Source organism: Pinus tabuliformis, chromosome Q, assembly GCF_031772625.1.
Source record: "Pinus tabuliformis cultivar Carrire ecotype Pingquan chromosome Q, CPIR1, whole genome shotgun sequence".
NCBI lineage: Eukaryota > Viridiplantae > Streptophyta > Pinopsida > Pinales > Pinaceae > Pinus > Pinus tabuliformis.
In genome coordinates this window covers 1,200,550,436-1,200,563,253 of record NC_142296.1, presented here as the reverse complement: position 1 = coordinate 1,200,563,253, position 12,818 = coordinate 1,200,550,436, and the positions used below count along the sequence as shown (strand labels likewise).

The 12,818-nt window shown below is 36.9% G+C and overlaps 1 protein-coding gene across 1 annotated transcript; it reads left to right on the top strand.

The window, feature by feature from the left end:
* Positions 1-4,044: 4,044 nt before the first annotated feature.
* LOC149224094 (uncharacterized) lies at positions 4,045-5,166 on the top strand. Its single transcript, XM_089388079.1, has one exon. The coding sequence runs from the start codon at positions 4,045-4,047 to the stop codon at positions 5,164-5,166; it is 1,122 nt and encodes a 373-aa protein (XP_089244205.1).
* Positions 5,167-12,818: the final 7,652 nt, after the last annotated feature.

The window sequence follows — 12,818 nt, the reverse complement described above, 5'->3', positions numbered from 1 at the left end:
AATTATTCATGAATATGGATGCATAAAATCAAATTTTGATCCTTTAAAACTAATATCCTTTCATTTGACTTCCAATGACTATACCCATGTCTCACTGTGATTTTTGAAATAAAATTCATAGCTTTCTAAAATCAGCAGTACACCCTTTTTTTGTACTTATTTAACTAGAACCATAATTCCAAGACAATAAATTCTATCACCTATAGCAAAAAAATTATCAAGAACAAAAATACTTTTGTATCGAGCATAGATATTTCTCATGATTATGAGTTGTTATGATATTTAAGCACTTAGGAGTTAGTTAAATTCAACTTGTTGTACTATCTATATTAGCTAAAAGTGTCTTTCTTAGTGTCTTTCTTTAGTATGCATTAGTTGCATTGTATTCCAACAGTCACGATATGTTTAATACATAGTGATGTGACAATCATGATATGTTCTAAATATAGAGTGGTTGATTGGGTCATATTCTCCTAGACACCAATGCCAATATTTTTATGTGGTTAAAACCCTCTGAGAGGGAAACGGTACACGACCCCAACTAATGCAACCAATTCAGGGAATTTTATTAATGCAAAAGAAAGTATTTTACATAAAATACTTATGGAAATCAATCATCATCCATGATGCTCCATGCCCTTTAAATAGAGATAATGGACCAATTGGGTGTTAATCCATGGATCAAAATCTATTTGTATCAAGGAGACAATGAGCCATCATATCAATATATCTAGAACATATCATGACTGTTGAATTACAATGCAACTAATCCATGCTAAAGAAACACACTTTTACATAATAGAAACATTAGACCAAGTTGAACTTAACTAACTCCTAAGATTATAAATATCTTAACATCCCTTCTTAAAAATGACTTGGAAAGGATTGAAGGATTTATGAAGGTGACACACAAGGAGAAGGAAGGAAGGATTAAATCTTATCCCCTCTTAATGACAACTTCATGAAGTCCTAACATATATTTAAGTTCAGAAAACTTCACTTTTTAAGATACACTGTGAAAATATATGAAACTTGATCATCTGTAGGGAAAAAACGCACTTAAATAACCAAATCATGAATGAGTTTTCTGATGAAGTGCATTTGTAGTTCAATGTGTTTTTTGCGTTAATGTTAAACTGGATCTTTGAAAAACTTGATAGCACTTTGATTGTCACACTAGAGGGTGGTCAAATGATGTTTCCAGGATCCAAACCATGAAAGGATCTATCAAATCCACAATACTTCTTATCTTGCATTAACCGTTGCTCGATACTCTTCTTTTGTTGAAGAAAGAGAAATATCCTGCTACATTTTACAAGCCTAAGTGACAAGTTCATAAACAAGACTGAAAACATAACCTACAATAGACTATTGACCATCAGAGTCACAAGCCAAATCTAAATCAATGAAACCAACCAAGAAAGAAGGTTTCCCCCCGTCCCCCCCCCCCCCCCCCCCCCCTCCACCCAAACTATAATGTACTCCAAACTCAATTGTACCTCGAATAAATCAAACCATCCTCTCTTTTTTCCTTCTAATGAATTTCATGTGGTTTTTGCATATATTGGGAAAGAAGATCAACAACAAAGGAAATATTAGGATGTATATGAGTCAAATATAAGAGGCTACCAACTAGAAAGTATAATTATATTTTATTCAAGATAATCATACTTCCTAATGATTTTACACATAGTATTCTCCTATTTTACCTTTATCTTTTTATAGAAACATATTAAAAAAAACACATACAATTTTAATTTTTCCTTTCTATGAGATATATTGTTTTGAAAACTCCCAAAAATCACATTGCCAAAGTCGATTCTCGAGTTTAATAAAAATATTTAACCTATCTCAAAAAAAAAATCATAAACCTATCATGCTAATGATGATAAGCAAAGTTTCAAAATAAATCATAATGTAATGTGCATGGTTTATGTGTGTTGTTGTTATGTATGATTTTCCTTTTATTTAATTTCCTTTTATTTTTATCGATAAATTTGTTATAATTTTTTTACTAAAAGGATTATTCAATTTTCCATTTTTAAAATATTATAGTATACTATCATTTATTTTTCTTGTTACTCTAAAGTAACTAGCAATTGATTTGTTTATTCGCTAGTATTATTTTAGCATTTACCAATGCAACTAATAATGTTTATCATTGAAAAATAAACATTTTTTTGTCAATCTTATATATATATATATATATATATATATATATATATATATATATATAACATTTGATTGGAACATAATCTAATGTCTCATTGTAGCCTTTGTACAGTATTATACAATGTGGATAAATATCCCACATATCTTATTCCATAATTTATGGATATAGTTGCAATATTCAAACATGCTTTTTAGATATTTTTGTAGTGGTTTCTATTCTTAATAACATATTTATTATGTCTGGTCATAATTTAAGTGTTTGCATAAAAAATGGATAAGAATAAGATATGAATAAATATATTTACTAGGAGTTACTTCACACCATTATTTATGTTTTCCTTAGAATTTATTAAGAGTAAAACTATACTATGCATGCAAGTCCTCGTGTATGATCAAGCAATTAATTTATCCACTTTACATCTCAATTTATTAGTTCCTACTAAAGAAAGATTCTAGGATTTGATTTTTTCCTATGGACCACTATTAATTTTAGCATTGACATGGTAAATTATGATTTTTCATGCAAATTTTCAGAGGGTATAATTTCTAACAAAAGTGAGAGGAACTAAGTTGAATTCACCACTTATTTTTAAATAAAAATATTTAAAACAGCTCAAAAATAAATTGCCTAGGCATGATAGCCCATCATGCCTCTCATAGTAAACAAAATACTAAACAAAGCTTATACTTTATGAAGATTTTCGAAAAAAAACACATTTCCAATATTTGGTGGACGAACCATCAAGTATGGTTCATCCTCAGGTCAAGATGAAGAGACAGATTTGGGAATAAGGTTAAATAGGAAACTAGGTCACCCTAATGGCTAGAGGAAAATGGTTAGATTTGACCAAAGAGGGAAAATTACATTGCACCCTAATTCTTGCTATTTATATATATTTTTCAAATCAGTGATCAAAGAAATATTATTTATATAAGATTAATAAGTAATTAAATAAGGAAATGAATGAATAAATTATTTAATTAAATAAATAAATAATTATTAATTATTTAAATGGATTAAATAATTCCCTCCCCTGATCAAATATAGTCGTTTGGTTAAATTATAATAATATATAAATATATAAATTAATCAATTAACAATATAATTTTCCCTGGTCAAATCTAACCGTTTTCCTCTAGCCATTAGGGTGACCTAGCTTCCTATTTAACCTTATTCGGAGATGTGTCTCTTCATCTTGTCTTGGGGATGAACCACATCCCCACTGGCTAGTTCCAAACGCGTCGACCAAATATTGGAAATGTATTTTTTTTTGAAAATCTTCATAAATTAACATGTTATGGATCACAGAAACTTGAATTTGATTAAAGCTTATACTTTTTAAATCTCATAAACTAATTATTAGACAAAATGACGTTTTTAAAAGCATTTTTCATGATTAATTTTAAGTTAAATCTTTTTAAATTATTTAATTTATAAAATTCAAATCCCCACCATTTTTAAAGTGTTAAATCCATTTATATAACACCCCCAAAAAAATTAAAAAAAAAAAAAAAAAATAAAATATTCTTATAACCAAATTCCAATTTAAAAAACCATCATCTATAAACTGACATTTTAAAACTAATAACCTCAAAATAATTTGTATAGACCCATGCAGATGCCCACGTCCATGCCCATAGCCGGTCTTTGCGGGTGCACACAAAGCCGGGTTTAGCGGACGCGCACAACCATATGGTGTCCACTTAAAAATTGCCGACATACCTCTTATATTTAGTTATGACCTAGAGGATTGATCTACTTGTATTTATATGCTAGGGATCTTTCTCTCATTATCGATTTCACTAATCATCTCTGCCTGTCCGGTTGGACTCACGCAAATTATACCTGAAATCTTCATCGAGTTTGGAAATATGGCCGGATCTTCATCATCTTCGAACCATGCCTCTAATTTTATAGATGAAAAGTTGGTTTCTTTCAATTCGTCAGACGACGGACCTGCAGAAGTTCTGCAAATAGGAGTTCCACTGAGGACTACAAAAGCAGAAACATCTTCTTTGATGGGACAAGTTAATATTACCACCTATAAGGGGAAGCGAAATGGAGCAGAGGCGCCGTCTAATTTTATAGATGAAAAGTTGGTTTCTTTCAATTCGTCAGAGGACGGACCTGCAGAAGTTTTGCCAATAGGAGTTCCACTGACGACTAGAAAAGCAGAAAGCCCTTCGTTGTCGGAACAAGTTAGTATTACCTATAAGCGGAAGCGAAAGGGAGCAGAGGCAGCGTTTATGGAATGTGGTTGTTGTTATTGGCCATATCGATTTGATAAAATGATACAGTGTCGAAGTGGGCATTGGTTTTGTTTTAAATGTATAAGGATGCAAGTCAATCAAATCATTTATGGAGGTCTCAAGGCGCATGACTATTTACCCTGTATGGCTATTGGTGATTGCAAGGAGTCAATTCCTTTGTCAGAAATCAACAAAACTCTTCCAAATGATGTTATTGAAAGATATGAATATCGTCTGGCTGAACAGGCTGTAGTTGAAGCCAAAATTGAAGGTCTTGTTTATTGCCCATTCTGTAACATTCCATATGAAATAGACAACTGTCTACAGGTTTTCGATTGTCCAAACCCTAAATGTTTAATCGCTTCATGTATTCAATGCAAGAAGCTGAGTCACTCACCATTACGCTGTGAAGAGGTTGACAAAAATTCTGAGACTGCTCTTCGTAGGGAAGTAGAAGAGAGTATGACAAAAGCTGTGATAAGAGAATGTAACGTTTGCCACACGGAGTTAATCAAGACGGCTGGATGCAATAAAGTGAGATGCAAGTGTGGAAACATAATGTGTTACATGTGCAGACAGACACTTTCGTATTCGGATCACTTGCCTCATTTTTGCACTTGTGCTCGATACACTGGACCACCGTGGAAACCCTGTCAAGTATGCAACAGGTGCAGTTATATAGAGATTGATATGGAAGATGATGAGGCTCTGGCTGGTAGGGAGGAAGCGTTGAAGAATTGGTAGACAGCAAAACTGAGTTGCTTGATGTGGAAATTGGGCCTCCCCTCAAAATGCTGAGACAACATCCCGCAGAGCAGGAGAGGCAACATATGCCATTTTAACATTAGAATTAAATTACTATTATTATAGCTGCATTCTTGGATCTCATTTAGTTTTGACAAAATAATGTAGGATCCATTTACGTGAAACTATATGTTATTGGTTAAGGAAGCGTTGAAGGAACTGGTAGACAGCAAAACTGAGTTGCTTGATGTGGAAATTGGGCCTCCCCTCAAAATGCTGAGACAACATCCCGCAGAGCAGGAGAGGCAACATATGCCATTTTAACATTAGAATTAAATTATTATTATAGCTGCATTCTTGGATCTCATTTAGTTTTGACAAAATAATGTAGGATCCATTTACGTGAAACTATATGTTATTGGTTATTGTCATGGTGGAATTGATGTATCTCATTTAGTTTATGAAAATTAATGCAGGATCCACTTATCTCGCTTTATATTTTGTATATAAGAGCACTATCATTTTTAGTAATCTTTTGAAGTGAATGTATGCACTATTTTGATTATTAATTCGAAAAAGATGATAAATAATTTTAATTTGATAAATAAAGAAACTCTGATCAAAGGATATGAGAAGTACAAGAATGAAAAGATTATTAAACCTAAATAGAAATGGGATGAATTAAATGTTGTCATTATACACAGCTTGACGGGCATTCAACAAAATATGCGTAAGCAATATCTAAAAATATCAAAGATGGCAATAACAAAGCAATAATAGATTAGAATTAATTAGAGTGTAGAAGGAAGGATAATTTTTAGTAGTGGGAACAAGGATTTAAGCCTTTGTAGCAGAAGCATTAATCAATAATCTTTAAATTAAATTACCTACCTTGAAGTAGCTTGCAAAACAATTTTCCATTTTGAAATGTACTCAAACCAACATACTTGATGGTCACTATGAATTAATGGTGGTACCATTTGAACTCATCAATGCACTAGTCACTTTTATTTGTCTCTGAAATAACATTTAAGGAATACCTTAATAAGTTTGTATTGGTATTTATAGATGATACTATCATCTCTTATAATTTTGAGGAAGAATGATGGGCCTCAGTATTATAACAAGAATGTTGAGGGGATCAATTTTAATTATCAACCTAAGGTTTGTACAATATGTACTATATGTACAATAGGAAATATTCTACTTACACTACTACACGAAGGGGGTGTTTAGGACATTTATTTAAAACGAAATGATCATTTCATCTTAAAATTATCATTTATCTTAACTCTTTATTTTATATTAAATTTAAATTATTATTTTAATATTTTTATTGGCTTGTGTTTTGCTTCATCGAATTGGGTCGCGTTCAGATGGGGGAAGGGGTCATTGGGAGGACACTCCTGTGCATTCAGATGGGGGAAGGGTTCATAGGAAATGGTTACAACAGATCATGGAAGCTTCTGGAGGCTTCAAGGTTCTCTCTCTTTTTCCAGAATTTCTAGAACCAACGCAGGTGCAAAGGAGAGTAATGTGTAGTGATCAACGTGGGCCACAATGGAGAAACATGTAGGTGAATGTTTTCCAACAAGAGGCCAGGGTGTGTTGGTCCTAAAACTTACTCAGACGATGCAGGTTAGGGCAGAAACTCTAAGGAATGAGAGAGTGTTAAGATTAGGTATGTTCTATGCTAGAGCAATTTATTTAAATTTTCACAGTTAGCAATCACATCAGCATTAAACTGCAGATAGAACATAAATATAAATCACAGAAGACAAGCCAAGAAAAGAGGACACAAGATGTGGCATGAGCCAGGGACAAACCCCACAATGTGTGGGGAAACCCTTTGATCAAATCTTATTTTATCTTCAAATTTCAATAGAGAAAGAGAGAGGGAGAGAGATAATACATTTACAACAGAAGTCAACACTTTGACTTATCTAGATCTAGCATAGATCATTTCTTATAACGACGAGATCTGTTGAAGACATTTTTCTTCAACTAAGTCTGCAAGGTGACTCCTTCACCTATCATCGTTCTGCATCTCGTCCATTTGCTGCACCTGATTGTGTAGCACCATCATGATGTATCATGCTACATCACGCTACCCATATATCATGTATCATTGTGCTGCCCATCATGCTACTGCCCATGCTCCATGTATCATTGCACTGCCCATCCACAATATCTCATACATCATGTTGCTGCACAAGACTGCGTTATATATGTGTCAAAATCACACAACGTTCTTATCTCTATGCCGCAGAAGTTTATATACCTAGGCAACATCACTTTATGAACACTATATATAATCCCTGATGATCCATTATCTGTCTATATACAACTACTGTCCAATAGCATATATATTTGCATTCCAATATCTGTCTGCATACAGCTGCGTTCATATATGACTGTGTTCCAATAGCATCATGACTGCGTTTCTGAACAGCGTATATATATATATATATATATAGCGTGTATAACATGAACAGCGTTGAATGCGTGTTAATGACGTTCCAGTCATCACGTTGACTGTCCATGAACTGCGAGTAATCCATGTGACAACGGATCCAGGGTTATGGCATGATCAGCGTTCCATATATAATACAAACTGAGGGCTTCATACCTTGGCTGTAGCGTTCCATATATAACTGCGGGTTATCTATGAACGCATTTCAAACAATAGGTTCTACATATATTTGTGTTCCTTCCACGAGCAGCATACCTTTACATGAACTGCGTATATAACTCAAGAATGAACAACGTGTGACATAAACAGCGTATTGATGCGTATGGGACAGCGTGTGAGTGCTAGTTCATAATTGTTCCATTGACTGCGTGTGGGCTTCAAGACAGCGTATGAGTGTTCTCCATGAATTATATGACCAGCATATAACATCCACACAGAACAACGTATAAAGACAGCGGATAACATCCACAAAGAACAACGTATACTTGAACAACGTGTATATATATGAACTGTGTAAGGTCTCCCTCTTGTGCTTGTATTTCTAGTCATTTCAGGGTATATATATATATATATATATCTTCATTACCAATGTATATTATATATATTTCCACTGCTTGCGTATAAGGCCTTTTATGTTTGTGTGTAGTTTAGGGCATTATCTTGCAGCTAGGGCTCCTTTTAGTCCAGCGTATTCTTTCAGTCCTCTCCTTCTCCAAAAACCCAAGACGTGGATAGGAGATCACCTCAAGAATACATGTGTGCAAATGATATCAAATCCTCATCTATTTATACCAAAATGAGGATGATGAATAGACACTTCAGTTGGGCTTCTAGAGCCTACATAAGAGCTGGTTGGCTTGATAATAATTACATAAACAAAATAAATTCATATCTCCATAAATACTTATCGGAATCGGATGATCTTTGGATTAATCCTACACCTCTCGATGAGAGGGATCCAATAAAAATATCATCTGCCATAAATAAGTCAACCCACATGGATTTTGGTCCTAGTTTCCAATTTAACACTCCCTCTCAACTAGGGATAACTCCATCCATTGATCCATAAGTCCGACTGTACTATCTCTGCCATCAGCGCCCTACACTATTCTGTCCAACTCTGCTCAGGTCTATTGGCTCTGCTCTACTCTGCTTAGCTCTGCTAGCTTTGCTCTGCTCTGCTGGCTCTGCTCTGCTTTGCTCAACTCTGCTCGCTCTGCTCTGCTATGCTCAGCTCTGCTGGCTCTACTAGCTCTCCTCTGCTTTGGTCAACTCTGTTGGCTCTACTCAGCTCTGCTGGCTCTGCTAGCTCTACTCTGCTCAGCTCTGTTGGCTCTGCTAGCTCTGCTCAACTCTGCTAGCTCTGCTCTGCTCAGCTCTGCTGGCTCTGCTCTGTTGGCTCTACTGGCTTTGCTCTACTCAACTCTGCTGAACTATGAAGAATAAGAATTGATCGATAATGTCTCATACCATTCTCTACTGACCCGAAGTCAGACTCAGAGTGCGTACCACTGGTCCCAGACCAGTCTCAACCGACCCAAAATCAGCGTCATAGTAGGTACCACTTCTACTATTGGTCCCAGACCAGTATCGCAGTCTCAGAGAGTGTACCACTAGTCTCAGACCAGTCTCAGCAGACCCGAAGTCAGCGTCATAGTATGTACCACTCTCACTGGTCCTAGATTAGTACTGAACTGACATGAAGTCAGTCTCGGAGTATGTACCACTGGTCCCAGACCAGTCTCAACCGACCCAAAGTCAGCGTCATAGTATGTACAACTCCTACCATTGGTCCCAGACCAGTATCGCAGGCTCAGAGAGTACTACTGGTCCTAGACCAGTCTCAACCAACCCGAAGTCAGCGTCATAGTACGCACGACTCTCACTGGTCCCAGACCAGTCCTGCACTAACACGAAGTCAGTCTCGGAGTATGTACCACTGGTCCCAGACCAGTCTCAACCAACCCAAAGTCAGCGTCATAGTATGTACAACTCCTACCACTGGTCCCAGACCAATATCGCAGGCTCAGAGAGTGTACTACTGGTCCCAGACCAGTCCTGCACTGATACGAAGTCAGTCTCGGAGTATGTACCACTGGTCCTAGACCAGTCTCAGCCGACCCGAAGTCAGCGTCATAGTATGTACAACTCGTACCACTGGTCCCAGACCAGTATCATTGATCCCAGATCAATGGAGGACATCCTAGCGTAGGGAGTATGGTAGATATAACGATGCATCCATCGGTACTACTATGGTCCCTAACTTCATTTCCATGCTCATTGATCATATGAGAGGTACTTCCCATGAGTCCCAGACTGCATGGGTAGGATGCCTCGACAGGAGAACTTAATCAATCCTGCCCTCATAGGAAAACACATCAAACTTGCTACAATCGCCATGGAGAACACATCAATCCAGGCCTCACAGGGGAACACATCAATTCTGCTACACAGGAGAGAAAATCATCCTATTCCACAAGAGAGCGAATCATCTTGTCCCACAAGAGAGCGAATCATCTTGTTCCAGTGCACACCACCAGGGGAGGGTGAGTCACCATGTGGTCATATGTTGCTCCAGTAGAACCACAAGCCCCCCAAAGCTCCTAGAGCTCAATGTATGCAACATGTAGGATCCTTTTACAAAGGTCTCTTGATGACTCCAAGTCATTTGGGAAAATAAAAAATTTGATCTTTCCTCGGGGCTCTGTCCTATACATCATCTCAGTGTGATGGAGCCTCCTTGATCATCGACTTACCATATCCCAGATAAGGCAGTATTTGATGTATATCTTCTGGAGCAATTGTCAAATACGGGATTCCTCAATAATCAAATCCCACCTCTGGTTGTCATAGATAATCACAGTGGTATTCATCATGTGTACAAACAGCTCACTGAAGAGCTTCAGCAACTAGACTGCCTCACAGAAGGCCATACTATCAGAAATTTATTCTGCCTTGGTGGTGCCCAGAGTCACTGACTTCTGCTTCCTGCTCATCCAGGATATCGAGGTAGATTCCAAAGAGAAACAACACTGAGAAGTGCTCTAGTGATCCTCCATATTACCTGCCCACTCATCATTCGAATAATCATGAGGTTTCATATTTCTGGTAGTGTATCTCAATTCATGAGAGATTGTGCCCTGAAGATATCTTAGAAGATTCTTGGCACCAATCCAGTGAGGCTCAACCAAATATGAGCTCACCATGCTAACTGCAACACAGATGTCCGGATGGAGGTTCCCCAAGAACATCAACGCGAATGAGTTTATGAAACTCAGAGGCATTTCCCAAATCAGGTCCGACATCACTACCATATAACTTCTGAAAGTTAAGATCCTTGAGGTAGTCATAGGCTTGCAGCTTATCTTTCCACATTTAGAATCCAACTCCCTCTGTCTCCTATAAATGAGAGGGTCTACACCTGTCAGACATAGGTGCCGGTACGAGAGGTTTATCATCCAAAACCTTCGAGTAATGGTTTGAATCGGTTTCACTCCTAGAGAATCTCAGCTGCATTAGACAGCTATCAATCCTCTTATACTACGCCTGGGTGTTTTTCTTCAAGCCATAGAGGGCTTTCTTCCACCTGTATACATGAGATTCCCGATCATGAGTCTCAAACTCCTCAGGTTGTTCCAAGCCTGTGGACCTGCTGCATGAGGGGAATGATCCCCTTATAATATTTTCCTTCGGTACATTTCAGACATGTACCTTCATGCTTCTTTTTGAATTCAGGCATCCTAGTCACCATCTGACTCACAGACCTCCGGTGCTGAGTCAATGGACATGGTCCCCAGTGGACTTCCTGCAACTTGATACAACCCTGAACTCAAAAACACTTTGAAAGATCTATTTTCAAACACATACCTTTCCATCGATAAGTGCGACCCTGTAACCTTTGACTTCCATTTCTGAGATGGACATCAAGTTCGATCAGGTACATAAAAGAGATTTTGGGGTTTCTTGCTTTCATGGAGGAGTCGACCACTTCCTTGATGACTTGCATTACCAGTCATTCCTTTGATTATTGAATATGTCCCAGGAATGATTGTTATCTTCATCAAGAGATGTGTCTCTGCCATACACAATGGCCAAACTTATTTCAACAAGGCATCCGCCTTTCCTTCCACCCTTAGATCCGAACTTCCCAATGAAGTGATCATTAGATGGGCCATCATAAACTTCCATTGCGCCATTCTGATAACATTCTCTGGTTCGAATTCACCCTAGGTGAATTATGAGAAACCCATTGATCCTTTTGTCTTGTCCCAACTGTATTTGGTGATTGCTCTTTCACTCTTGCTTGGGCAATGTCTTCACCTCAGCTCTGATTCCATGTTAAGATTAGGTATGTTTTATGCTAGAGAAATTCATTTAAATTTTCACAGTTAGCAATCACATCAGCATTAAGATAAACTGCAAACAGAACATAAATATAAATCGCAGAAGACAAGCCAAAACAAGAGGACACAAGATGTGGCGCGAGCCAGGGACAAACCCCACAATGTGTGCGGAAACCCTTTGATCAAATCTTCTTTTATCTTCAAATTTCAGCAGAGAAAGAGAGAGGGAGAGAGATAATACATTTACAACAGAAGTCAACACTTTGACTTATCTAGATCTATCATATATCATTTCTTATAATGATGAGATCAGTTGAAGACATTTTGCTTCAACTAAGTCTGCAAGGTGACTCCTTCACCTATCATCGTTCTGCATCTCGTCCATTTGTTGCACCTGATTTTGTAGCACCATCATGATGTATCATGCTACATCACGCTACCCATATATCATGTATCATTGTGCTGCCCATCATGCTACTGCCCATGCTCCATGTATCATTGCGCTGCCATCCACAATATCTCATACATCATGTTGCTGCACAAGACTGCGTTATATATATGTGTCCAAATCACACAACGTTCTTATCTCTATGCCACAGAAGTTTATATACCTAGGCAATATCACTTTATGAACATTGTATATAATCCCTCATGATCCATTATCTATCTATATACAACTGCTGTCCAATAGCATATATATTTGCATTCCAATATCTGTTTGCATACAGCTGCGTTCATATATGACTGCGCTCCAATAGCATGATGACTGCATTTCTGAACAACATATATATATCTATATATATATATATATCTATATATATATATATATATATGTA